We start from the raw sequence: 25,559 nt of genomic DNA on the forward strand, positions 1-25,559 counted from the left end.
ATGTTATGAAAGAGAAAAAAAAGCACAATTATTCATTAGTTCAACCGGGGCCACCATAAAAACTTGTTATGTTGGAAGTTTTCAAATACATATAATATAGAAATGTAGAAAGAATACAACAGAAACACCTTACAGTTAGCCTTAAGAATTACCAACATATAGTTATAATCACACCCAGCACTCCCAGCTATACTCACTGAATTATTTTAGAGCAAATCTCAGATACTGTGAGATTTTACTACAAGATATTCTCCTATAAGTGTTTATGAAGTGAAGTCAAAACTTTACTCCCTGCTCTCATCTTCCCCTAGCTCACTTCCAGTGGTATGAGAAGCCTAAAATAACATTTTTAACAGTAGTAATATGGGTTTTACAGAAATTCCACGAGAAATGAACACAAAAATATTAATACTTTTAATTTTCTTCAAAAAAGCAAAAAAACAACTTCTTAGATTTAAATAGGAAAATGAGGTATTTCTTTTTCTAGCTTTTATGTAATTCTTACCATCTTCATTTAAAAACAGTTTGTTGAATCTTAATCCACTTGGCTCTTTCCCAACATATCGATGCACATATTCTGTTCCAAGGTCATTAACAGCAATTGCATATTTCAAAGGTTTTACACAGGACTGAAGACAAAATGGAACTTTGGTATCTCCAATAGAATGCCTATTTAAAAGTAGATTTAAAAAATAATTAAAATCAACTGGAAAAATATTTAAATAACTGGAGTTATTTTTACATGTTAATTCTAATTGACAAAGGTTTTCCCATAATTCAACCACAAGTTAACTTGGATATTAAAGAATAAATATAAATTTTAAGAAGAATGCTGCAAAACAGGCAAAAGCTTAAAACTATTCGGGTAATAGAATGGTTCAGAATTAAATAATAACTAAGTAACGTGAAAATTTTCCTGTGAGGGCAAGAGGGTATGGCCCTCCTTACTCCTACCTGTATTAAATCACATAAAATGAACTAGTCCTTTTAGAAATCAGTCACCACCTCTTCACTCATAGCTTTCATCAAGACTACACCATGCTTATTAGTTTTTAAACAAAGTTCAGTTTGGATTCAACACCATTCTCTGAAACCTTGCCTGTAAATGCCTCATCCATATCTATGCACAATTCCAGCCCTGTTAAAAGAAATAGCATCCAGTTTTATAAACTGTGTTAGAGCTGGCATTAATGGCATCATTACCACCATTATCACTTCTAAACAATAGAAAAAGAAAGCTTTATGTTACCAAACTGGGATGCATATGAATATAGAATAGGTTAAAAAATGGAAAACCTGTGACTGACCCTGTTATAATGTAAACTTCACAAGGGCAGAGATCTTTTGTTTTATTCACTGGTATCCCAGATGCCCTGAACTTTGCCCCAACACAGACCAGGCACTCATTCATTCAGAGTGAAACTCATTCATAGTGAAACTGGGTACTATTAATAACCACTCCTGGGCAAAAAAGGATTAGAGGAGACATCAGAGGGCAAAGAAACATCAGAGGGCCACCTCTCCTCTAAGTATATTATGGAATATAACTACACATGCATAGACAGCAAAAGTATATAATATTTTTCCTATGTTTATGAATAATTTCTAATTCAGACTCTAAGTCCAACTTGACAATCATTCTAAAACCTGACAAGAGCCTGTCTTATTACCTTTGGATTTAAAATACATATGTCTGTGGTGCCTGGGTAGCTCAGTCAATTGAGTGTCTGACTTCGGCTCAGGTCATGATCTCACAGTTCGTGAGTTCGAGTCCCAGATCGGGCTCTGTGTTGACAGCTCAGAGCCGGGAGCCTGCTGTGGACTCTGTCTCTCTCTCTCTCTGCCCCTTCCCCATTTGCTCTCAAAAATAAATTAAAAAAAAATTTTTTTTTAAATAAATAAAAATACATATGTTCTAGTCTGAAGCCAACTTTTACAATTATCCACATAAGAAAACTAAACTAAAAGAATCATCTTTACACACACAGAATCTTTAAGAAGAGAAAGAACAGGGGCGCCTGAGTAGCTCAGTCAGTTAAATGTCCATCTCTCAATTTCAGCTCAGGCCATGATCTCACAGTTGTGAGATCGAGCCCCTCATCAGGCTCCACACTGAGCCTGGAGCCTGCTTAACATTCTCTCACCCTCCCCACTGCCCCTCCCACGCTCATGCACATGCATGAACACATGCCTGTTTGCTCTCTCACTCTTAAAAAAAAAAGAGAGAAATCATGTGCAAGTACAAGCTTTGTGTTATAATCATTTCCTCCAAACATAAAAATTCCTATTACACGATAACCATTTCCTCCAAATACAAAAACAGGACTATCACTCCCAACTAGAATTTGATCCATAAGAATAAAGCCATGTCTTCTCGTGTATTTGTGTCCTTTCATAGCACCCAACATTTAATTCAACACACAATGACTGTTTAACACATTTTACAGGTCCAGATTAGGATAAAAGCTTATCATAATGGAGGCAACAACAAACTAGAAGTTAAGAAACTTAGGTATTAGTTTTACCTCTGCCAATATTAGATAAACTGTGGGCCTCAGATACCTTAAAAATGAATGGGCTAAGCCATATATCTTTTTACTGTAAATACTTGAGAAAGAAAATTAGTAAAAAAATAAAAAGATCACTTAGAATGAAGGTACTTAAAAGATCAAAACTTAATAAATTGGAGGAAAAGCTATAACTGGGATATTATCTTTAAAAAGATGAGGCATTATAAGGCTAAATGACTTGTGGTTTTAACAGAACTTAGGACAAAACTACATCTCTGATGTAAATTCATCAAACTGTAAATATTTAGGGGTTGCACACCTTATTTTATGCAAATTACATTTAATTAAAAAAAATAACAATACCAGGCGCCTGAATGGTTCAGTCACTTAAGTGTCCGACTCTTGCTTTTGGCTCAAGTCATGATCTGAGGTTCATGGTTCAAGCCCTGCATTGGGCTCCATGGTGACAGAGCAGAACCTACCTGAAATTCTCTCTCCCTCTCTCAAAATAAATAAACTTAAAAAAATATTTTTATAAAGAAATACTACCTTAGTAAAAACTAAAACAAAAATAAAACACGAAGATTATAACTCTGAGCTAAGTCTTCAAATGAATTTAAAAAATTGATTTTTCTTTTTTGGCATAATTTTTCAGACTTGACAAAACTAAATTATAACACAATCATAAATCCCTATGACTGACTCACAGCATAATAAAAGGAGTCATTCTTGAAAAAATATTCCAGAACTTTATCAATTTTTCAAGGGCTTCACATAATTCATTGATTTTAAAACCAATCAGTCTCTTTGAAGTGCCTTCACCTCATTATCCTTTTTATAATTCTTCTATATCCTCATTTGTCAGTGGCTGTGCCTACAGTGTGAACACTTCCCAAAGATCGCTTTCATGAACTCACAAGATTCTACAAGCTTGCAAATGACTCTTGACTTGGCACATGATAGACGGAAATAAATTATTATCATTCCGTACGATCTTAACTATCATGCCACTCACATCAGGAGCATGAAGAACAAAGACAATAACAGACTGGGTAACTAATGTTAAGCTGAGAAATGGGAACACATTTTATTAGTGGTCAGTTCCTTAGTGAAGAATTTCATGTTTTGACAAGTCTGCTTTTCCTAAGGAAACTGTAATTGCAGGTACTTGAACAATACAGACTCAAATAAGAAGGCTACATCTGTGAAAAAGATGAAATGCCTCATAAAATTTAGTTAAAGACTATTTCAGTTAAGCTTTTAGAAATTAAATTAAAATCTAAACTTATTTACATTCTTGAATTTCTGTCATGTTAGCGCTAATTTCCATCATAGAAGGAAGATGTTCCTTTCTTCCTCATGCTCACTGTTATGCAAAATTTAAGGCTTAAAGTTGGTTTTTATGAATTTGAAATAAACTCACCTCTGTCCATCTACTGTACACACAGATACACCCCACAAATCAGGACTGAACTTGGCTAGCTGAGGAATATAATCCGCAACCTATACAAAATATCAGAACAAAATAACAGAATACAAGCAAATAGTATTTCTTCTACCAAAAAATTTATCTCAATTTAGCCAGGCTATTTCATAGTACTCAGTGGCTTTGTGGTCTATCTTTTATAACAATATTCATAAAAACTAAAAGCAGAAGAGACTTGAGGATTATAGGTGAGATTTAACTGACTTCTCTCAGTCTCCGTCATCCTGTATGTTTTTCAATGCATTCTCTCTTTCTAGAAAAGCACAGTTTAAAAAAGAAACTAAGACTTGATTTTTTTTAAAGATAAAGAAACAGAATTTCTTTAATCAAAGTTATGATAGCAGGGTTTCAGAGTATGACACAGAAAAAAATTAAAACAGTCCTTATTATTTTAGAGAATTTTTAAAACTAGACACATTTAATGTTCCAGGATATCACATGTATAGAAATTCTTAATAAAGTTACTTTTTTATTAATTAAAGATGTACAGCCATTTCAATCATCGGAAAATGAAAAAGAATTCTTAAACTTAAGATTTCTTTGTAGCCCAAAAACAAAGTTGAACATATAAAGTATTTTAAAAGAATTTAATCCAGCAGCTTCAACTTAAATTTCTTAATTAGCAAAACACAAGAAAACTCTCCAACTTTAATTTCTATAACTCAAGTTGAGTGAATTTATTGAATAATTGGTTTAGGAAAATATTCACATCAAAAATGTTACCTTTCCTCCAGACTGCTTTTTAGCACTTTCAAATAACTCATCAATGTGAGAGGTAAAAGACATAAAGTCAGGAATGACAAACTTTCTTCTAAAGGCTTGTGTCAACAAAACAATGTTGCTTTGAACACATCTGTGGAATGTAAGAAAAAAATTAATTGACTGGGTGCCTTTCAAATACTAGTATACTTGGTGATAACAATATTAATTAGGAAAATATTTAAACAATAGAGAAATTCATCATTTCATACAACAAACTAAAATCCATAAAAATTATACTTTCTATATTATTTCCTTTCCTTCAAGCAGTCTTTCATGCAGTTGCTTGTAAGCTGTTGAACAAGTTAAATAAATAAATTAGATTGCCTAAAAACTGTGTCAAAGATTAAAATAGCAGAGCATTCCACCAGGTTAAATATCAAGAGCATCTAAAAGACAAGTTTCTTAAGTCTACCAGAGTTGATAAGCATTCAGCATGACATCTGATTAACAAAACTTGGACTTTAATATGTCATAGTTGAGACCCTGTTTATTTAACCAGTAAGTAACTTCATAAATACATCCTTTAGTTCCTATATAACTATTAGTAGTATTTCACAAAAAAACCTAAACTTTCTGTATTTTAACATATTTTCCCTGAATTAGTTAGAAAAACCTATATTTCTAAGCTAACAAGTGGAGATAAAATCAATCTTGTTTAGTCAGACTAGAATAAAATACTTATTCAAATGCTTGTATAAATATTATTTTAAATAAAATTATATATAAACTAGTATAGTAATTAACTTTTATTATATGAATTACGAAAAAAGTTAAATTGTATAAATCTATTCGCTATAAAATATATAATACAACGTAGAATAAAAGGTCTCATTGTTAAAAACTATTTAAAAAGATGGGAGAGCATGACTTAAGCCAGAAAATTAATATATTACTATAACCTTAAAGAAGAGTTTTGTAAATAGGTTACAGTCAATCATATACTGTAAGCTAATCTTCTTAAGAGACTCTAAGTAACTCAGTAAGACAAAGTCAAACCACTGACTATGGGAAGTTATTTATATAACTGGATTCCTCACAGGTAAATGATATGATACTATATTAGCAGCTTCTTTGGCAAGAAAAAAACCCAAATTGTCAATTAAAAAAAAAAGTCTCAAGTATCATTCACCTCTTCAACCCTGAAAACATCAACACTTTAAGAAAGATGATTTCCTCACTTAGGAGGTAAGAAAACTGTCCTGCAAGTAAATAACTTGCATTAATTCTAAATAAAGAAATTTTTATGACTCAATATTTTAATTAAAATTGTTCTCTATGAATCAATTAAAATTAAAAGCTAGATTTCACTTTTTTAACTATTAATAAAAATTCAGAGAATACAGTAGCTTTGTCAATATAAAATTAAAACACTGATTTAAAGTAATATTGGTTTTCCACTGATAAAGATGTGCCCCAATTACACCATGAAAAAATTATAGTCCTAATTTCCATTACTAACCAATAGACATAGAAATAACTGACATCCCAGAGATGACATTTACTTCAATAAATTTTGATAAAATTATTTTCTTATAGTTTCAATGTTAATCTAAAAATTAAGTGTGCTGATTTAATATTTAATGTTTTAAATAGCAATTCAATTTGTACACGAGACTTATAAGAAATATATACTAAAGAACACATTTCTCAGCAGAAAAAAGTTAAGACAATTCCTGATCTTAAATCACTGTATCTGTATCAAACCTAAATCCTCATTTTTCAAGAAGTTATACATGAAGAAATATGAGGACTGCTGAACAAACTTAAATTATTAACCTACTACTAACTATTCAACTATTTAAAATCAATCAGCACTTTTAAAAGGAAGCTTTATAATTAACAAAACTGTACAGCCAGTGAAACTATCAGAAGGTACTGGTCAAGTTGTGGTGACTGACTTCACTGGTGAATTATTGTGGCCAACACTGGCAATCTTACCACTCAAAAGAGTATCTACTTCAAACTGATGAACATTAACAGGTAGCAAGTGTTTTTCTTTGGAGTTATTTTAATATGGATGTCATGAATGGAACTAGAAAATTAGAAGTCCTATATAAAATGAATTCTGAGGAGGAGGAAGGGCTCATGCTTTTCAGCAAGTCACATCTTTCTCAAGCTTTGTTCAGTCTGCTCATCTGTAAACTGGGAATAATAATCATCTTCTTAAGTGTTTATGATTAACAACTGTAATTAACATGTTTTAGATAATACTCACAATTTTTCATTAGTAAAATAACATAATGGATGTGACTTTTTAAAGGAAATCAAATATACAAATGCAAAAGACTACCATTCATTTTCCTCCAAAATAAAAAAGACCAAAAAATTATGACCACACATAAAAATAATTCTAATATTTATACGGTTAAAAATGCATAAATAAATAATGCATTTTTCAATACAAGTTTCCACTTCTAGTTTTAAGGATTATTAGCATTAAAAACAATTGATTATCTAGATGGGTACAGGCAGTCTCCAACTTTCAAACAGGTTATGCTCCAAACAGCATGCTTAGAACTCATTTTCCCATTAAAAAAAAAGCCGTACATAATAGTTATTTCTCAGATTATCCTCAAAGGCTAAATATATTAATCAACAATGTTTTTTAGGTGAAAAACCAACACACTGACTTCAACCAAACCTATCTACCTTTATAAATTATTTCTCTGGGAAAATGAATTCCACCGTAACATCTCCTTCCCACCTGCATGGAGATGAGATAGTTTACTTAAGGCAACACTAAACAAGAAAATTTCTTTTGAAAAAAAAAAAAAAAAGAAAACCTCTCTGGACACCTTTCTAGGTGACCTGAAAAGGTTAATAGAAGTTTTGAATCACTTCATTCTAGGGATGAAAAGAGAAATCATTATGCCTTCAGACTGAGACTTTTTCCATTGCCTGCACATACACAGCACTAAGCGTTTATCAAGTTGGGAACTGCCTATATTACAATCATCAACTTAAAAAAAAAAAAAAAAGATTAGCATTAAAATCATTTTAAAGATTAGCATTAAAATAATGGTAATTGTTACTCTTTTATATAATTATGGGCAGAAAATTTTATGATTATGTTTCCTGGCTTCATAATCAGTAGATTTAAGTTACTTTTAATTTCATATAAACACAGCACCATGTTTATAAAGCACAAAAATTTAAACAGTACTAAAAAGGTATAAAATACTGCTTTCATTTCAAATTCCAAAATAATTCCTCATACTTTTATCAACAGATCTCCCTACCATCTCTTTGACAACTTCATTCTCAGATATACCAAAACAATGCTTCAGAAGGCAACATAATCAAGAGTACTTTGCACAGTTTACGAACACTAAAAATAAAATAATCCTTACTCCAAGACACAGCTAATAAGAAATGATTTATTTCCTCCCCTGCACAAAGAAACATGTTTTGATAATTCAAAAAAAATTCCTAACACCAATTCCAACATGAACCTAAAATCTCTATAAGGTCAGCTGAGTTAATAGAATCAAGAACCTTGTAGTGAAAAGACAAGAATCCTAAACTGTTGGCAGTGCTTCACAGCATGCCAGGAAACTCTGAAGGAGTTTAAATACTTATACCTTCAAATGACTTAACACTCTTGGATATTTTCAGGAGCTATCTAAGACAAATCATCTAGTCCCCAAAGAAAATAAAAGAAAAATAAATAAAAATACATATATACATACAAATAAACTTTCAAGGTAGATGCTGGAATTCTTTGGATCTACCTCAACCTAAGCCTATGGTCTGGAAAAAGCCAATGTGTTACAGTAGTGTTTACAGTTTTATACTGGTTTTTACCTAACTCTTAGTAGCTTAAAATACCGTTTACCTCTTTGGGATCCATTATAAACATGCTATCTTTTAAATCTTTAAGAAATCAGACAAATAGGAGGAACATATTAATGAAGAGAAATAGTAAACAAATAGGCAAAACCAGGAAAATCAAAATAAACATGCTCATTCAACCAAATCAAGGCATTAATCTCCAAAGTGTTCTTTAGTTTTTAAATATTTTGAAGGAAATGAAAATAGTCAAAAGCCTAGGTATTAATATGTCTGAAGAGAGGAGAGAAACAGACAATGGGGATATGTGAATCTAAGGAATACATACTGTCTGAAGCCTTCTCATTTTATGTCATCTAAATCACCTTGTAGGAAAGAAACAGAGACCATATTGAAAACGCCTGCAAGACAGGCATATGAATTGGAGACCAATTTAAGCTGTGACAAGACAGAGTGTGCTCTATTCAAACTGAATGCAATCTCCAGATAATTGTAAACTGGAAACATCCATGCCTACACCATAGAGCAATTTCAAAGAAAGTCCACCCTTAGCCCGTGTATTATAGAACCTATGTGCACCATGTTCTTCAAACAATTGATGTTTATAAATCTCCCCCCTTATTTTTTTTAGTTACACAGGAAGCACTGGCCTTCAAAGATGCAATTTTGTTTTAAAAGAAAAATCACCATATAGCATAGCAAATCACCATTAAAGGTTTGGCAGAAATTTTTTACTTTTTAAAAAGATCTTTGTCTAGCATGACACCATCTGATGTTGTTTGAAGAGTTAATCTTAACATATCCATACACTCTTTCAACCTGGGATCAGACGTTCGCAATCCTGTAGATTTGAGTGCCTGTTTTTAAAAAAATAAGAGTTTGTAAATACATAGTGCAAATAATGTATATGCTTATTCCAACTACAAGTTTTTATTCCTGTATATAAAAACTTCTACCCAGAACCTGAATATGTATATGGGCATTTTATATATTACCCACTTTCTGGACAAGTTTCTCATTGTTTCTTTCATTTTCTTTCACTGATTACCTTGAAATGAGCATGATGAAAATTTGAAAACATAATAAGAGAAACAGTGTCAGTCAGAATCTACAGGTCAGATGATCTTTAAGACTACATTTCAATATTCCTGTATTATGGATTCAGTATTACTGATTTTCAAAAAGTTTAAAATAGAAGAATACAAAAACTTACTGTAATAAATTTATGAACAGGTATTTTCTCTTGTCCTTCTGCAATTGTATAGAACAGCAAATCTTCCAAGCTAGGTAACAGACCCTGTTTTATTTTACTAAAGGGGAAAAAAGAAAACAAAATTAATCCTTGTGAGAACATTCTAATGGATTTTAGGTATATCGTTATTAAATCATCATTGAATCAAACTACATCTGAGCTGATCTCATCAAGACTGTCCTGAGAAATGCTAATTTACCAAAACTCCAACCAGTATTACTGAAACCACACTGAAAAAGTAAAAAATGATTTATTAACGAATATAAATATTTTTAATCTCAGGTTTTAAAATCCTGATTACCATTTCTGGTACTACTAATACCTACACATCTGTTATGGTGAGATACCTTCCTGTACAGCCTAATACAACCCCAATCCTAATTATAGAGCTCAGCCAATGTTCAGGCAAGAGTCAACACTTTATTCTGTGTTCTTTAAATATGATGACTATATTTATGTATTACTAGAATAGTTACCCGGATTGTAAAATCTGGGGGAGACAGCAATTACATACTGGACAGAATGTATACCAGTTTTTGAATCCTAGCTGTAATACTTACTAGCTGAGTCACCTTGGATAAATTAAAGAACCTTTCTATGGTTCAGTTTCCTCATCTGAGAGGAGATAATAGCATCTACCTCACCAGATTGTTGTGAGGATCAGCTGACTTGGTACATTCAATACATTTAGAATGCTGACTGGCAGAGAATAAGGACTCAACTGATGGTAGTTGTAGTTAATATTTCTAAAGTGATCTTGGCTTACATATACAGACCAAATGCCACAAAAATCACAAAGATTGTTAGAATAAAAAATTTTTTTACCATAAAAGGACACTATAATCTTAATAAACTAGTATAAGGTGCTGTAATTAACCACACATTTAAACAAGAAAGGAATTTTTTTCCTATCCACTGAAAAGCTTTCAACTAAACAAATTATAATGAACTTATTTAATGCTTTTTTTTTAGCTCTGAAACCACAATAACACATTTCAATATTCTGAACATCAATGACTATCATAAGTATTACAGTGATGTTATAAGACTTACAGATCTAAGGTAAACAAATCCCCTCCCCATCTATCAGTATTTTTTAAAACAGGAAGGGGAAATACATACAGTGTGTGTTTGTATGTGTGTATGTGTGTGTGTGTGTGTGTGTAAAATATTCTGGAAAAGACTTTATATTTCAAGAAAGTAAGAGAAAAAATTAAAGAGAAAGAAAGGATGGAATACTCGTTCCCTTAATTTCAGAACAATTTTGGACTAGCCATAGGTTTCATGGGAAAATTGTACACATTATTTTTATAAAATAAACTCACAGAACATAGGTCTGTATAAAATTGTGTTTTTATACTGTTAAAAAGAGTTTTCTAGATATTCTATCTAAATATTTCCTGAATTACCCAAAGATTACTTAATAGTCCTATACGTCAGTAAAACCACATGTATTTATTTCCTAATATAATTACTTTCCAATTACTAGTGGGTCCATATATTTCTATCTTAAAAGACAACAGAATATAGAGCTGGTTCACAGAACATGAACAGCTATACTCGCACATATAAAATTTCTCCTAAAGGAAACATTAGTATTGGTATTAATATCATTTATACTTGCTTTCAAAGCTGTTACACCAACTTTTCGTTTTTAAAGTAAACCTTAAAATGTATCAATTTCATGCTAAAGTCTTTAAAAACTAACACATAAGATTACCACAATTTAAAGACATATCCTGGAAAAATAAATTTATATATATATATACATATATATATATGTATGCATATATATGCATATATATATAATGAAACAGGGTTCAAATAGTTCAAGAAGTTTCCCAAGACTGCACCGTGGCAGAGATGGATTTAGAACCCATTTCTCTGAATCCAGAGTCCATATTTTTCACCACTACAGTATGCTGGCTCTCAAACTTACTACCTAGTTATTATTCTCATAAGGTACAATTTTTCTAGGTCTTACTCTGATCCAAAATCATTAAACAGCATTCAACAATACCGATGACTTAATATTTAAAGAAAAAGTGAGTCAGCCATCAAAACATCAGTGGAAAATAACATACCAATTATTTACATAAAATGGTTTGTCAAATAAACTTTAGATAGTGGTAGTTTGTCACTTTAAAAAACTGCAGAATAAGCTTTCTATGTATTTGCCACACCAGTAAATGGTATTTGCTTTGCCTAAAAGCTAAGTAAATAGCATAAAATATACACTTCTTTACCTTATGGTACAGAGCACAAAAAAATTTAAATGACCATGTTATTGTCAGAGCTAGCAAAAAAAGTAAATATTTACTTGCTTTTGGAAAAGAGACTAATTTTTATCCATTGAGGAGAGATTTAAGTCATCTCTAAAAAACATGCTCACAGAATAAATGGGTCAAAATTGATAAAAAGAATACTACCTATCTCAGCATTTAAAATCTCAGACTCTGATCTGAGAAGGTGTTAGCTTCAACACTCTGGTGAACAAATAAATGAAAAGATTCTCTCCAACTTTCAAACAGGTAGAAATTACTCCAAAGATCTTTCTTGATATTACCCCCTTTTCTCCCCCCAAATTTAATATGGATTTGTGGCAACATGTCACAGTAATGTATTTTGCTATGAAAATTTTAAAGCTAAAAACTATATTTTAAGCATATAGTAACCAGGAGATCCTTGAGGAGTATTTAAATTTTAATGACAAAAAAAACACTAGATTGTAGGAGGCTTTCAAATCATTACAACTACTGAGAAACCCAAGTGAACCCTCCAGATTCCCTGGGGAAAAATATAAAATGGTCATGACACTCAGCAACTAAAATAGAACACATATAGAAGATTAGTAAATCCAGATAAATCCTTGTTTCATACTTTTTTATTCCTTCCATTTTCCCTCACTTCCTTTCTTTTTTTTTTTTTAATTTTTTTAAATTTTTCTTTTTCAACGTTTATTTATTTTTGGGACAGAGAGAGACAGAGCATGAACGGGGGAGGGGCAGAGAGAGAGGGAGACACAGAATCGGAAACAGGCTCCAGGCTCCGAGCCATCAGCCCAGAGCCTGACGTGGGGCTCGAACTCTCGGACCGCGAGATCGTGACCTGGCTGAAGTCGGACGCTTAACCGACTGCGCCACCCAGGCACCCCCCCTCACTTCCTTTCTAATTACGGTCCTTAAGATCCTTTCACCATCATTTTGTGACTTCATTTACCCATTCCTTCCTCTATTTTACCCTCACAAAATACCTGCCTAAAACACAGAAATCATTGTTTAAGAAAACAACAACAAAAAATGCCATATATTTAACTGGCATCTAGGACATGTACAGCATTATGTTAGTTGTTGCTTACAGTCTAAATTGAAAAAAGAAGACGTACATAATGAGTAATTACAAGAAAGGGACAATGAGATACACTCTGAAAAATTACTTCACTATGGACTAATAAGGTAAAGCTTTTTTAGAAGACATGGAATTTGAGCTACACTTGAAAGATGGGTAGGAGTTGAAAACATGGCAACAGAAAGGGATTCCCAGCAAAGGAAACAGAATGACCAAGACAATGAAGGTAAGCATTCACTGGGTGTTTACAAGGAACAGCAAACTGCGATAGCATAAGATATATGAATTAGGGTGGCTGTTTCTATTTATGAGCTGTTAAAATACCCAATTTTCACGGCTGAGAGAGATCTATATAAATTAAACAATAAATGAGGAGGCCACCTCCTAAAAAATTTACATATGGTGTTTAAATTCAGGGCCAATTTCTGCAACATAAAAAGAGGTACTTTGTTTATTGATCAACCAGTTACCCAATACCAAAGGACAATTTAAGCTCCTCCGTCTGGTACTCAGTTCTCTATACATGGCTTTGTACTATCTATTCTTATCACTTTTAATTAACTAGATTCATGAATCTGTAAATAAATCCTGCTATCTTACCTTTATTTTTTAACCCATATAAGTCTTCTGTTTATAATCCTCCTTTTCCTAATCTTTTAAGGTATCAAATCATCATTTCAATCATTATACAGGGCTTTCCCCAGCCAGATTTTCTATACTCTTTTTAGCACTCCTGGCTGTATCACTAAGTTTTGTACTTTTCTTATACAGCCTATGTAAAGATGAATAAAATAAGGATGCTGTCTAGGAGAGCCAAGACTATGGCAAGTACTAGGATATAAGTGTAAAAAATGTATTAGGAAGGGGTGCCTGGGTTAAGCATCCAACTTTGGCTCAGGTCATGATCTCACTGTTCATGGGTTCAAGCCCCACGTCAGGCTCTGTGCTGACAGTTCAGAGCCTGGAGCCTGCTTCAGATTCTGTCTCTCTCTCTCTCTCTGTCCCTCCCCTGCTCATCCTCTCTCTCTGTCTCAAAAATAAACATTAAAAAAATTTTTTTTAAATAAAAAATAAATAAAAGTATTAGGAAGTACAAAGTAAGCATTCAACTGTGCCTTGACAGGTGGGAGAAATTAAGGAAGTATAACATAATTAGGAGCAACACTGCAAACTCTCCCTCATAGTTTAAAATCTTAGAAGTTAAAAAACTCTAATATCAAATGAAAGGTGGAAAAGGAAAATCATCAAGTCTTTAAGAACTGCAAAACGAGAAGGAAAAAAATTGAAACGAATTATATTTAGTCTTATCTTGTTAAATAATATTTCATATTACCTGACTTCTCCAAACTATAAACCTTCAAGGCTGGCATATTACCTTCCTTAATATTTTTTTGCAGGGGTCAAGCCCATGGAACTCAAACACCTAGTATAGCATGGTAAACCTATCAGAAAGTCAGAAACTTTTTTTCCCCAACTAAGTTTAAAAAAAAAAAAAGCTCTACTAACAATACAAAAGAACACTTTGATGTTTTTACTTATTTCATTTTAAAACAATGATCTTTAAAAAAAATTGTTTTTTTAAATTGGTTTATCATTCTGAATTTAAAGTGAGCTGGCTGACAGTAAGTTGAGACTCACAGAGAACAGTGGTATTTATCAGAGGGGAGAGGGGTCGGAAGGTGGGAGCCAAAAAGGGGGAAAGGATTAAGAAATACAAACTTCTAGTTCTAAAATAAGCTATTAGGATGTAATATATAGCATAGGGAACACCATCAGTAATATTTATCAACACCGTATGCTGACAGGTGGTAACTAGCCTTAATGTAATCAGTTCCCAATGCATATAAATGTGGATTCCCTATGTTGTACACATGGAACCCATATAATATGGTATGCTAATTACACTTCAATAAAAATTAATTAAATAAGCATATGGGGTTGAAAGTTCAACTGATGGGGGCTGACCATATACATCATAAGTCTGACAAAGTGATGAATTCTGCTTATTCTCCAAGTCATTCTGCCCCAAGTCTAATTATTGGTGAAATTTAAAAATAAAACATTACATAGTTTAAGGCTTTACTGTTAAGAAAGGATCTCCTGCTATCTTAAAACCCTATGTGCTAAAGTAAGGTTTACAGGGAAGGACGGAGTCTCAAAGTCAAGCAACATGTCTAATGTCACACAATTCTTAAGTGGTTGTGCCAGAATTAGCCCTGGAAAACTGGTCTTTAGTTTCTATATACTTCCTGGTATACCATACCAATTGTGCTCAATTATTAGCCCTCCATTTTAGGAGGAATACCTAGAATTCGTTCAGAATAATTAAACGTTAAGACTCCTTATATTTGAAGAATTTCTAACCAAAATGCTAATAGGGAAATTACGTATGTTAGAGAACTAAACTGTTGTTCCACCTTGTTAAATCCTATAAAAAGTGAGGATGAGATTATGTTAGATTAGGGTTGCTGTTCTAATTGGATTTTACTGAAATTTATTCAAGAACATACCAAAGTAAGAAGCACAAAAGCTAGTGGCTGAGCTATCCATTATCAGCTGATGGCAAACTGTCCACATGTACAACTTCAAAAGTCCAGCCCAGGGGGCGGCCTGCTTGCCTTTGAGGGGAGGATGAGGACCTGGTCAGACCAAGTCCCTGATGTCCAGCTCTGTTAGTCCACCTATCCCTTCAGTCAAGTATCCTTTAATACATCAATCTAGTTGTAAAAATAGATACAGTGAATTCTGTTAACCACTTTAATACCATACTAGAGATGATGTCTTTGAAGTAACTAAAATATATAGGTTAATGAAAGGGAGACTTCAGCTACACAAAAACAAAAGAGCTCTGAAAATGGAAGGTGCTATGTTCCAAGGCAGTGAACTCTAGTCAAGGAAGTATTCACTCAGAGATGAGTAACAACTTGCAGGAGTATAACAGAAGAGAAAAAAAATCAACTAGGGAGATGGGTTTTTAAGGTCTCTTCCAATATTGTACCTAGAAAGTAATCAATTCAGTACAGTATTTTATTAATCTAATGGTAGATGAAAAGACAAAATAAATCCTAATATTTATGAACTTCAGTCATTTAGTTAGGTCAGTTAGTATATGTGGCCTAAGTTATAAAATACGTACAATGAAGTGGAATTAGATGTCTTTAAAGTCACTTTCAACTCCAATTCTCAGTTTTTGAGCTGCTAAAATAGACGGTCCTCCTAAATTCCCATACTAAAGACTATAAACTTTACTCACTCAGGACCTACATATACACAGAAGACCTATATACACACATTTTATACCTAAAGTCTAACTATCTTAAGTTCTTTAAAAAAAAAAAAAAGAGAGAGACTCAAAGAGTAGTTAATGCTACTGAACCATACCCTTAAAGATAGTTAAGATAAAAAATTTTGTTATGTGTATTTTTACTGCAATTTTTTTAAAAGCTGAGGAGAACTGGGTCTAGAAGGGGACAGTAAGAGAAAATAGCCAAAGTGGAGACAGGATAAACAGAACAAGATGTAGCAACAGATACAAGATACAAAAATCCACAAAGGAACAAACTCATTCAAAGTGGAACTAATCATAATATGAGGGAACACATTACACAACTAAATACAGTTTAGTACAGGGGCCACTAACAGCAAACTAGAGCAGTGCCACCTGTGTTTGTAAATAAAGTTTTATTGCAAAACAGCTGTCCCTATGCATTTACCAGCCATCCATGACAGCTTTGCTAATAACAGCTAATTTGAATAGTATTAACCCAGACCAGATAGCCTGTGAAGCCAAAAATATGTACTATTTGACCCTTCAGAGAGAAAAAGTTTGCCAACACTTGCCTGCGAACATCACTATAGTAATGCTCCCTTATGGTAAAATCCGAGATGGAACAAGAAACATTAAACTCTTCATTATATTTTACTGTGGCAAAAATATGCAACATTTTCTAAGGAGATTTACACTAAGAATAGTTTAGAAAAAGTTTGATGTTTGCAAATAGTGAATATAACTGGATAATGCTGAGAAGAGCTGTACAAATCCATGTACATTTTTTTAAACTTTTTAATGTAATGGTACTTCCTGTTATATGTACCAGAAACAGTATATTAGAATAGCAGACTAGTTGAGTAAATATTTACAATTTTAAAATTAACAGATGTGGTTCCTCTAATAATGGAAGTTATAAATGCAGATGTCCCTTGAGCAAGAAGCGTTTGAACCATGTGGGTACACTTACATGTGGCTTTTTCTCAATACAGTATAGTACTATATTTTCTTTTCCTTGTGATTTTAATAACATTTTCTCTTCTCTTGCTCACTTTATTGTAAGAATATAGTCTGTAATACATATAACATACAAAATATGTATTGACTGTTATTGGTGAGGCTTCCAGTCAACAGTAGGCTATCAGTAGTTAAGTTTTGGGGAAGTAACCTAATTTTTGACTGTGACAAGAGGCTGGCACCCCTAACATCCACATTATTCAAGGGTCAATTGTACTCATAATGAGAAATCTTAAAATTTACTCTAAAGAGGCAGAGAAAAAAATGTCCATTCTCACAAACCACAACTGCTGATATCATTTCAGTTTGTTTTCCTCAAAATACTTTTTCCAAGCATGTTTTAAAAGCTTAAGGAAAAAAAAAAAAGCTTAAGGATCACTTGAGATCATACTGCACAGTTGATTCTAACTTTTGGCCTAACATTTTCTTACATCTCCCAAAAGTGTCTGTATACATTTTAAATGACTGAATAAGAGACTTTCATATGTATGTATGTATCATAATTTACTCAACCATTCCACTAATGTTGAACACAAGTTTTTTTTTTCCATTCTTCTCTAATATGTAGGGTACTGTACCAAAAGTATTAATGAATAAATCTTCCTACAACTCAAGTTTGTTAGCCTAGACTCCTAAAAATGTATGAATATATTTAAAGTTTCACACAGTTTTAAAACTGTTCTTAAAAAGCCTGTACTCTTGGGGTGCCTAGATGGCTCAGTCAGTTAGGCATCCAACTCTATTTTAGCTCAGGTCATGATCTCATGGTTGTGAGATCGAGCCTCACATCAAGTCTCCGTGATGAGCTGCAGAGCCTGCTTGGATTCTCTCTCTCTCTGTCTCTTAAGAACTCCCACCAAGAATCTTAAGGAAGTGCCTATGTCACTCACACGTTCATGAAGATGACCATTTAAAAATCTTTAGAGGCCTGTAGTAGAAATTAACAGGCAAAAAAACAAAAAAACCCACCCACACACATATACATATATTCAAATCTTGAAATCTACCAAGTTATTGTTCATTATGCAATATTAATAGTTCCATTTTAAAGTTAGTTCCGTTTTAAAGTTAGTGTTTTCACTATAAACGTATATTTAGAAAGCAATAAGCAATAATGTTACATACAAACCAGAGAATACTCCCCAAAGGAAGCCAAGAAAACACATTATCATGCTTCTACTGTGTTGTAAGTGCCCAGAAAAGTAACAAGTACAGTAATTAGTTATATGCACCATGTTTCATAAGCAAAGCAATTTTATACCTGAGTAGAAAGATTCCAGGATAAAATCCTAAGTATCTCTACCTGAAAGCTATTTACCTCAGAGATATCAATAATTAGTAATTATTTTTATAAATATATCTGTTCACTCAGCTTTCTTAAGTATTCTTCCTAGCAAATGACTTAAAAGGTGAAAAGGCAGACAGGCAACTCCTTGACTTATACAGGAATTAAAGAGTGTGCTCCTTAAAGAATGCAAATCCTACAATTAGACCTTGTTTCTACAGCCATAATTTTTCTTCACTTCATAGTCACAAGGAAGAAGTACAGCTTTTTACTTATTTCAAGTAATTTTTTGAAACTCAAACCCACAAACATCTTCAACAAAGTTCTCTTCAAGGTGACATTTATTTTTTTCAGACTAAAATAGTGCCCTTCCAACCCTTGTTACTTTTCCCTACATAGCGCCTCATAAAAAAATTGAATTCAATGTGGTAGTCATTTCCTGAGTTAGTTGATTTTGAAGTAGGCAGACTTCTTTGTAAACAGTAAAGCCTGAAAAGAAGAAGCTAAAACTCAGAAACTAAAGTTCAGGATCTAATTTATGCTTTCAGTGAACTTCATCTAAAAATTATTAAGTAGCATGCAGTTCGTTAATTACAAGTCACCACAGATATAGCCATGACTAAATAGATACCCGTGGTTTAATATAGGTATCAGGCAGCAAAAAATGTTATGGTGTATGCTTCAAATGGCCACTAAACTAAAGCTCACTGGTTACTGTAACCTGAAAAAAATTTTAATGGAAGAAATCACAAATAAAATCAGAGGTGTTGAGGAATCCCTCAAATATACTTTCAATCTTGATTTTAAGTGAACTGTAAATACATTCACTTTTACATATTAAAAGGAAATGCATTAAAGAATGACAAAATTTGTCACCTATTTCACGGACGTTCTTTCACTTTGAAATTATACCTGCCAAACACTGTCTCAACTTCATTATCAAGTACTGTTCTATAGACCAAATCAATGTTTGCTGCAATGCATAAGCATTTAATCTTGAGATTCAATTCTCACAGCATACAATGTAATGATTCTATGCCCCTCACTTTCCATTTAATAAATATGAACTACCATGGCACCTGGGTAGCTCAGGTCATGATCCCAGGGTCATGGGATAGAGCCCTGTGTCGGGCTCTGCGCGGAGTGTGGAGACTGCTTAAAGATTTTCTCTCTCTCCTCCTCTGCCTCCCTCCCCTGCTCGCTCTCTAAAAAATTAAAAATTAAAATATTAAAAAAAAATGACCTACCAAAAGTCATACTATCTGAAGCCGGTATAAAAATGTTTCCTTTCACTTTTAATACATTTTTAATTACGCATATTTAATCCAAAATATATTTTTAAATGCCATGACTTCACGTAGATGAGCAAACATTCAATTACTTCATCATGGGTATGCAGTTTTTGACAAATACTACCAAACCACCTTCCAAAATAGCTGAACTAATTTATACTTCCACTAGCAATGTAAGAGTTCCTATTCCCCACACCCTCCGCATCACTTGATTTAATTTAACATCTGCCAATCTGATAGGGAAAATATGATCTCATTGTTTTAATGGAATACTGTATCCTGTATTGTCAATATTCTACCTTATATGAATTACCCTTTTACTAAAGAGCATACATGTGCTGATATTTTCCAAGCCTAGTCCTTCTCGGTTGTATCATTTTCCCTCCTAACTAAATAATAAAATGCCTAAACAAAAGGTAACAAAAACGTCCCTCATCCCAACCTGGCAACTCTTTTCAGGGACTCTTCACTATAGGATACACACAAGCTTCATAGAAATGAAGCATGGCATGCTTGATGGAGAAGAAACAGTGAGGTAAAATGTCCATGCTGGGCAAGCATTCGGCATAAAGGTTGATCAAGAATATTGAATGCTACAGCATGGTTTGTGATTTTGATATAATGCTCATTCCAGTCTGTATTGGTATTTTAGAGTGGTAGTTTGAAATTAAAACTCTATAAACAATCTCAAAAGACTGAAATGAGACAAAAGAATGGATATGGGGGTAGAGACTTTTAATTTGGGTCATCAAATACATGGACATAAACGTGAGAAGAGTTTGGATGAGAGATGAAATATTATCATGAGAGGCAAAGTTGAGAGAAGGCACATGCTGTGGAGAAGGCAGACAAGTGGGAAAGAAGCAAAGACCTTAGCCTCAGGGTTTACTCAGTGAGCAAACCCAAAAAGTGCCAGGAAAGCAAAGAGGACAATTTAAAAAATGAAGACAGGCAAGTGGATTTTCAAAATGATAAAATGATAGCAACAAAATTAAGTAAGTGCACTACAGGGAAAACTAAGCAAAAATCATACTTTCTATAGGGTATTTAAGACAGTAGTAAAATCTTAAGTTAAACCAGGAATCTAAACCAGACTGAAGTTGGTTGAAGGAGATGGCACAGCCTAGGATGACACTGGTTCAAAGAATTTGACTATGGGAAAAAGGTAAGTAGGTAACTTGCTTATATTCCACCTCTTTCCAAAATATAATATAGTAAGGTTAATAAAATATAGTCAGACCAAGGAAAGGAGGAAAAGCAAACATGTTAGCCATGTTAATTAATAAAATTGCTATGGTTAAGTATTAAATTCTCTAAGCTTACTAGTAAGTAGGCCAAAAAGACAAACAGTACAAATCAAATAGAAGTACAATAATTTTTCAAGAGAAATTTTTTCTGGAAACTAAAAAAACAAAAAGAAATTTCTCATGTATGAGCCTAAAATTCAAAGGCTAATGTCCTTGTCATGTTTTACAACATGAAGATGAAGCAATTTTATTCTTATTTAATAAACACTTATATACTATTTTAACACATACCAAATTGTTGTCCTAAGCCTTTTACAAAATGTTAACTCATTTAATTTCACATGGTTATTTCTTTTAATAATCTTCCATAAAACCTGGCAGAGTCGTGAGTGCTGGCCTTCCAGGTGGCTTGCTGTCTGAGGGATGAACTATATTTTGGAAGCTGAGCATTAGGAAGGATAACAGGATCAACTGGAAGCTTACCTCCCAGAATGAGAGAAATGTTTATTACACAAAGGCAAAATGGAAGGAGTCAAAAGAGGAAAACTACATTTGGAAACCAGATCATTCAGGAAATATAATCTTTAAAAAGATTAAAAATGTCTTAACAATCTTGAGGCCAGTGCTCTTCAAGTGTATATATGAATTCAAGACAGCTGGGGTTCACTCTTGAAATCCTTGATTCAAAGCTCTCAGGATTATCATATATAGTACTTGGATTGCTCCTGAGCCAGTCTAGCTATTATTCCAAACTTCAGTGGCAGAAAAAGAAACTCCTTTGAACTAAGGTAAACAAGATTGTCTTATTGGCCATTCAAATTCCCAGGTCAGCTGAGCAAATGTTCTTGAAGGATTCCCTCCCTAGACTGATTTTCTTTGGTGGTTGGGGTACAGTACAGGACCTTTTTTTATGTATCGTTGTCAGTAAGTATTAACCAAAATAGTGTTTTCAAAGTTACTGCTAAGAGACGATTTCTTATTTGGAAGGAAATGAAGCTAGAAAGTTCTTATGAGCTTAAATTTCCTATCTGACAAGAAGGAAAAAAAAGGACACTAGTGCCACTGAAAAGACACAAACTGGAAGACATTTTCAATAGAAAACAAGTCCCATCCCATAGCCTTCAAGGACAACTTTTAAATGCTAGCAATTGCACTTTGTAATTCTGTAACCCTGGGCTCAGGTATTTAAACTAGTTTCATGCCTGGTAAACCAGATGATAAGGTACAAGTGAGTACCAGATGAGATTAAGCATACACATTCTAGACCCTAAAAAACATGAGAGATAGAAATTTAACAAAAGTCTAGCTTTTCAGACCTTGAAGGGATTTAAATCATCTAACTAAAGATGTTAAATGACCTACCTATATGCTCCTAAGACTTTGTGACACAAAACCATTATCACAGAATACCACAAATTTTGCCCATCATTAAAATAACATTTTTCAGTCTGGGAAAACTTAAGCTTGGAATGTTTTAGGAAGGTGCCAACTTCAATTACAGGAAACATTAAGCAGACCTGTGATTCAGTATAAAAATCACACCACACTTTCAGTTTGACTTAAGGTGATGTGAAGCTGAAGACAGTAATGTGAGTGACAGGGTGGCAAAACGGGTCACATAATGTCAGTACAATGTCAGCAAAACGGTAGAGTATAAAGAAAGCATACAGGTTATATTTTTACCCATATTCGGAAAACAAAGTTGGGGTCCATTTATATTTATACAAAATAACCAAGAAATTGCTTCCCATTTGTTAAGAAAAACCAATTTCGTTTTAAGTCAAAAGTGCTGTGTGGCATAGATGACTTATCATTCTATCAGTATTTAAATCACAAAAACTACATAACTCGGATTTTTCCTAGTGTTTTACCAGCCACATTTCATCTTGGCTATTTTGGTTATTTTAAAAAATTCGCCCATCTCATGGAAGACATTAGACAGGCCAAAGCTGGTCCCCAGTGCAAACAGGTAGTCTTGTACTGCGTGCCCCTTCTCGGCCACATGACTCTCTTCCTCCTTAATCTCCTTTCGAAAACATTATTTCCGGTGCCCCAGATGGCTCGACACCACGCCTGAAAGCCACTCCAGAAATATTAAGAATATTCTGCCACGTTAGGCTTCTAAAGAGATGGTGGCAGAGCGATCGAAGGAGGGCAGGCTTAGAGAGAAAGAAACCTGAGCCTGAAAAATGACGAGTCAGGAAGGCGCAGTGTATGCTAAACACCCGACTCCTAAATGTCACTCGGTGGAGATGTTCGTGTGGCATCACCCACGGAGAGCTGGGCAGGCGGCCAGGAGCTGCAGCCGGGAGCCGGGAGCCGGGGAGCAGAGCACGCGGCGCGGGCCAGGCAGCCGCAGCCCCAAAGGACGGGGCCGGGCCGGGGTGGGGGGGCGGAATGGCCCAGGCCGGCCGCTCCGGCCCCTCCGCGGCTCCTCCCGGGCGGCCCGCGCCAGGGGCGGGGAAGGGAAGTGGGGGCCGAGCGGAGGGGCGCCGACGGGGAAGGCGCGGGCGGGGCCGGACCTAATCACATGGCGCAGACTGCGCAGGCCGCCCGGCATCTCTTTCTTTCTCTTTCTCGAACCTCCGCTCCCATCCCGCCCCACCGCAGGCCCCTCCCGGGCCCGATTCCGGGCCCCACGCGGGGGAGGCCTCTTCCGCCTAGCGGAGACACTCACTTTTCGCCCGAGGCCACCAGCTCCTTGCCCTCACTGTTGCCGAACGCATCCGTCTCCCCGGGGCCGTCCTTGGGGCTGGGAGCCGATGGAGCCGCGGGCGGCGACGCCCCAGACTGCTGCTGCTGCTGCGTGCCCCCCTTGCCCAGCTCCTGCAGGATCTCCGAAGGGGAGCTAGACAGTCCCCGCGCGAGGGGCCCCGCCGGCCGGCCGCCCCCGCCCCACCACGGGTAAAGCCGCGCGGCGGCCGCTGGGCCCGCGGCCCCCTGTCCCCCGCCTCGGGGACGCCGGCACAGTGTGACGAGGGGCTGTGCCCGCCTCAGAGCTGCGCAGGAAGCGGCGGGAGGCCGCAGGAGCAGGTCCCGCAGCATCGCCGAGCCTCGCAGTCGCATCATGCCGCCGGGTCTGTCAGCGCCCGCTAGACTAGGGAGGATGCTCGGGGCGTGGGCGGCCGCTCTCCTCTGGGAACGCAGTCTCCGGTGGGACACCGAGAGGGCAGAAGTGGATAGGAGCAGCGACGTGGGTGTGGTTTGGACTCCGGTTCCCGCAGCCTCCGCTGCTGCTCAGGAGGCTGCCCGCCGCCGCTTCACCTCACGCCGCCGAGGATTCCGCACTGAGGCTGAAGCGCAGGGGAGGGCCAGAGACATTCCGCGCTCACCCTCTCGGGGGCGGGAGGACGCCCGCGTCCTCCCTCCTTCCCCTGCTACGATTGGCTCATATTCTCGACCTCTCTCCTGATTGGTGACTGGAGCAGTCAAATTTCTCTCCGCGCAGGGTGCGCGGAGAGCCGGGGTGGAGATTGGCAGGGGGCGGGGAGAGGAACCGAACTGACGTGTGAGGCGTGGGAGCCAGGAGGGGCTCTAGCGTAGCCGCTTCCCTCTCGCTTCGCCAACCGCGAGGCTGCCCTAGTTGGAAACTGGGGAGTCAGGGGTCTCGTCACTTACGAAGCGGATTGGCTCCTGGACTCTGGGGCCTCGAACTGTCGGGGAGACTGACCGGCAAGAGCCCCTGCAGCCGAGTGGCCGGGAGCCAGTCGGATTGGCCGGAGCTGGCGTCTGGCCGAGCCGTCAGAGCTTGGCTGGTCCAAGCTTGCAGCTGGCCCGGGCTATCCGGTGAGGACGTGAGGAGACACCTCTGAGGGCCGCGGTCCAGGAAAGGCAGCCCCAACGAGCCTCGTCTCTCTCCCAAATGTTACATTTACTTCAAACTTTCCATAGTTGGCCACTCCCCAGATGTGAAGTGTTTTGGAAAAAATGAGCAAAATCCTTTCAGCTATGCGACTTAGCCATTTGGAAGGTTGGAGATCGGGGGAGGGCGAAGAGCGAGAGAAATTCCAGAATACGACTGCTTTCCTTTTTAAAAATTATTTTTTTAATGTACACTGGTATCTCAAAAATATTTTTGAACAGCAAGGATTCCCTTGACACTAGTTTGCTGGAAAGCATAATTGTAGATACTTTTGTATTTTAAAAGCTGCTTCATCATTTTAAAATAGAAGCATCTGAGTGCTGGTTCTCTAAATCGTTTCAGCCTAGTATCTGTTGTTTATCCTATTTGGTCTGTGGGAAAAGAGCCAAGGATCTGATAAACTCTTGAGTTTTTCTCTGAGCCTACCTATGCACTTCACGA

General features: G+C 35.8%; 1 protein-coding gene across 4 annotated transcripts in view; it reads right to left on the minus strand.

Annotated features, from left to right (window-relative positions):
• The window catches only part of GLS (glutaminase), an 81,720-nt gene extending 57,189 nt beyond the window's left edge, over positions 1-24,531 (minus strand). For all 4 annotated transcript variants that reach the window (XM_047085088.1, XM_047085090.1, XM_047085089.1 and 1 more), the window contains exons 1-6: positions 23,934-24,531; positions 9,761-9,857; positions 9,283-9,404; positions 4,720-4,849; positions 3,934-4,013; positions 506-669 (exon numbers count right to left, since the gene is read on the minus strand). In XM_047085088.1, coding sequence (XP_046941044.1) covers positions 506-669; positions 3,934-4,013; positions 4,720-4,849; positions 9,283-9,404; positions 9,761-9,857; positions 23,934-24,325 — 985 coding nt within the window. In that variant the 5' untranslated portion in view covers positions 24,326-24,531. The remainder of the gene's footprint in view (positions 1-505; positions 670-3,933; positions 4,014-4,719; positions 4,850-9,282; positions 9,405-9,760; positions 9,858-23,933) is intronic.
• Positions 24,532-25,559: the final 1,028 nt, after the last annotated feature.

This window comes from Lynx rufus, unplaced genomic scaffold, assembly GCF_022079265.1.
Source record: "Lynx rufus isolate CCGP_SWC_20201006 ecotype Redwood Valley unplaced genomic scaffold, mLynRuf1.p SCAF_2, whole genome shotgun sequence".
NCBI classification, from domain to species: Eukaryota; Metazoa; Chordata; class Mammalia; order Carnivora; family Felidae; genus Lynx; species Lynx rufus.